This window comes from Oncorhynchus tshawytscha, linkage group LG20 (genome assembly GCF_018296145.1).
Source record: "Oncorhynchus tshawytscha isolate Ot180627B linkage group LG20, Otsh_v2.0, whole genome shotgun sequence".
Taxonomy (NCBI): domain Eukaryota; kingdom Metazoa; phylum Chordata; class Actinopteri; order Salmoniformes; family Salmonidae; genus Oncorhynchus; species Oncorhynchus tshawytscha.
Window position 1 is genome coordinate 34,755,595 of NC_056448.1, and position 3,307 is coordinate 34,758,901.

General features: G+C 39.9%; 1 protein-coding gene and 1 non-coding gene across 2 annotated transcripts; both read left to right on the forward strand.

Moving 5' to 3' along the window:
• Positions 1-472: 472 nt before the first annotated feature.
• On the forward strand, positions 473-3,017 carry LOC112220146 (60S ribosomal protein L37). Its single transcript, XM_024381812.2, is given in 5 exon segments — positions 473-608; positions 1,290-1,425; positions 1,862-1,946; positions 2,906-2,922; positions 2,925-3,017. Coding segments are annotated over 5 exon segments (291 nt in total). The 5' UTR covers positions 473-605; the 3' UTR covers positions 2,975-3,017.
• LOC112220441 lies at positions 1,628-1,706 on the forward strand. The gene has a single exon (XR_002948875.1). It is a non-coding gene; the product is annotated as a small nucleolar RNA SNORD72 (small nucleolar RNA).
• Positions 3,018-3,307: the final 290 nt, after the last annotated feature.

Genomic DNA, 3,307 nt, shown 5'->3' on the forward strand with positions numbered 1-3,307 from the left:
GCAAACACATCAGTTATTAATATTTATTTAAATTTTTTTAATTTAACTTTTATATAACCTATGATGATCACAATATGACATTGATTGACAGATTGAAATGTATTATTTGCGTTGTATGCTACTGCACTTTTGTAGTCTTTCAAAGCAGGACTTCTGTATTGACGAACATTGTGGACTCCTTATCTTGATAGGCTAAGGAAGAAATCTGTGAATTCATATCCATTTCAGAAGCAAACTATAGAAGTGGCCCAGATAGAATACTTTAAAAATTCTATCCTTCCCTCTTCCTCTTCCCTTCCTTGGAGTAATCACTGATTCAACATGATTGGATGTGTGTAACAGTGAAGAAGGAAGTATGCATTTTAAAGTATTTAAACATGGCCCGTACCTGACATGAACAACAAAACAAATTGATCTGATTTGCCATGAGTAGTGTATTAAAATCAATGTTTACATCCTTGGTACTCTGTCGGCTATTTGTTGAAATAAACGCTTATCCTAATTAAGGGGGCTTATTTTACTGTTACACCGGAACAACCTCGATTGGGATTTAATGCAACACCAAACTCTTTTCCGGTCTCTTTTCACCCACCCATAAGAAGAAAATGGTGAGTGGAAAAATAGTCAGAGCTGTATCGTACAACATCTATTTCTGTATCTGTTTATTTTACCATACATTGTTGCGATTTGCGACTTGTGATCACAAATAATGGTTTCTCATCGATATTGTTTTTGATGCAACGTTAGATGGTGTATAAAAACCTTGAATGTTTGCTTGCCTAAAAGCTTGCTGGCTATCTTGCCTATTCAGCTAGTTAGCTTGCTACCGGAAAAGTAATGTGCTCTTTCAACTAAAGCACACTTTATTTCGGGTGTGAAGAATTTACTATGCGTTATTCACGAGACTTAAATAAATGTGAACATAGCTAGATATATACATCTCAATGCCTATCTACCGGTAGTTAACATGGCTAACGTCAACTTTCTAGCAAAGGAAGCATTGCTAACGTTAGCTGCCTTGCCTCAAGCAAACACTGAATTAAGTTGCCAGGAATTTGACTAGAAACGTGCGTAGTCCATCTTGATTATCTTAGCATACAGTCGGCAGTGCGGCAATTGACACTGCAAATAATTACCAGTCTTGTCAATTATGTCTTCAATACAAATGTCTTTACACATGAATTTCAGTGATTTATTTCTTGTTGGCTGAGACATGATCCGGACTTCTCCGTTCATGCTCACTGGATGACAAAGATCTTTGGCTAAGTTATGGACCTTATGTGTTTCAGACGAAGGGTACATCGTCCTTCGGAAAGCGGCGTAATAAGACGCACGCTCTGTGCCGTCGCTGTGGCTCCAAGGCTTACCACCTGCAGAAGTCGTCCTGCGGGAAGTGTGGGTATCCCGAGAAACGCAAGAGACGGTGTAAGTGCCATTCCTTGAACAATCAATTGATTCATTGTAAAAACAGCTATATTGTAAACAAGATGTCAGACCTGTGGGCACTCTGTCTTAACTTGTTGAATAATGAGGGTTGTTACTGCGTTGTCTTTTACTGATCTTGTTGACTTGTTAGAATATTTGTCACGTGCATGCAGCATCACACAATTAATGTTTACTGCCCAGTGTCTTGTCAATGATGTTTTCAATACAAATGTCTGAACATATGAATTTCAGTGATTATTTCTTTGTGACTGAGACGAGACCCCAACCTCTTCAAGTATGCACATTGGTTGACAGCTCTTTCCATAATGTGTGCCCCCACATCTGACAGGGGTGAGGATATTTGGGAATGTTTGCCTTAAACCTTTGATCCTGCTTTGTGACATTTTTTGTGTACTTTTTTTGTGTTTTTCTGTAGACAACTGGAGCGCTAAGGCCAAGAGGAGGAACACCACTGGGTCTGGCCGCCTGAGACACCTGCGAGTCGTCTACCGCAGATTCAGGTGAGCACTCCTATAAAGCCAGCGGTACACAGTACTGCTGAGATTATTTTCCTTTTAATTTCCTGGAAAACCAAGGTCATTCAGTAGGGCACATGGTAAAATGTTTGGATCTGAAAATTGCATTCTTACTGGAAAAGTTCAAGTTGGCCGCTATTCCCCTTTCAAAGCGTTTACTCCTGTTTCCTGTCTACTCTCACTGCGACCCTGGTTTGTGTGGACTCCAGCCAATCGTTAACATTAGTGCAGGGGTGTCAAACTCATTCCATAGAGGGCAGTGTCTGCAAGTTTTTTTTTTTTTAGTTTCTTTACTAATTGGTAACCTTGAATGATTAATTAGTTAGGGTGGGGAGAGAACCAGCAGACACAACCCTCTGTGGAGAAATGAAAACCTGCAGGACTGGCTCTCAAGGGCCTTAGTTGATCACATGCTAAAGACATGCAGGTCATTCTACAATGTGAGTTAAATTGTGGTTGTTGATGCTCTGTTATATGTGAATCGATCTGAGTCTGGTTGTGGCCAATAAGCCACTGCTGTTACAACTGTTGCTTTGAAATAATGCTAGCGGAAATGAGCTTGCCAATTATGTCACAAAATAAATGTCTGAACTGATGACGCCGGATTATTAAAAATAAAAATTTAAGGTCTTTACTAAAGCAAGCTTCACTGCCCCATCAGTTGTGACATAGGGGTCCCTGAGAAGAGTTCTGAAAACCACTGACCCTAGGAGCCATGTAGAACTATGTATTCTGCCACATCTGTTTATGGCCATCTGTTACGTAGTTGGATCAGCACTAGCATATGCATCCAACAGACTTCCACAAATAACACCACAAACTGTGAAGACCACCTTAGTGACTGTCAGAAATATTGCTCATTACCTTAGGTGATCCATAAAGTTACAATTAAAGTCTTCTACATAATGTACAGATGTCATGTTTTCTTTCTCCATCCTTTTCAGGAATGGGTTCCGGGAAGGACCACCCCAAAGCCTAAGCGTGCTGCAGTGGCTGCCTCCAGCTCGTCCTAGACACACTTTGAATTTACTTGTTTAAATAAATGTGCTGTTGATAGTTTTGAGTCGTCTGGGTTTTTTCTCAGTATAACATGAATCATCCATTAATAAGCGTGAACTGTGCAGTGCACTGGGGTTCACCAATCCCAATTGAAAAAATATTTTCTTATCCTACCTTTTTTTTAACAGGTTTTTCTGTCTACTTGCACCTTTGCTCCAATTTAGTGCAAGCAGTCATTACCATGCCACTGCTTTAATCATTGGTTGACAGCCTCTAACGGCCATGGAAATGGTATGGATAAGAACTTTTTTTATAGTTCTGTGGTGAGATTATAAAATATGCCCTTT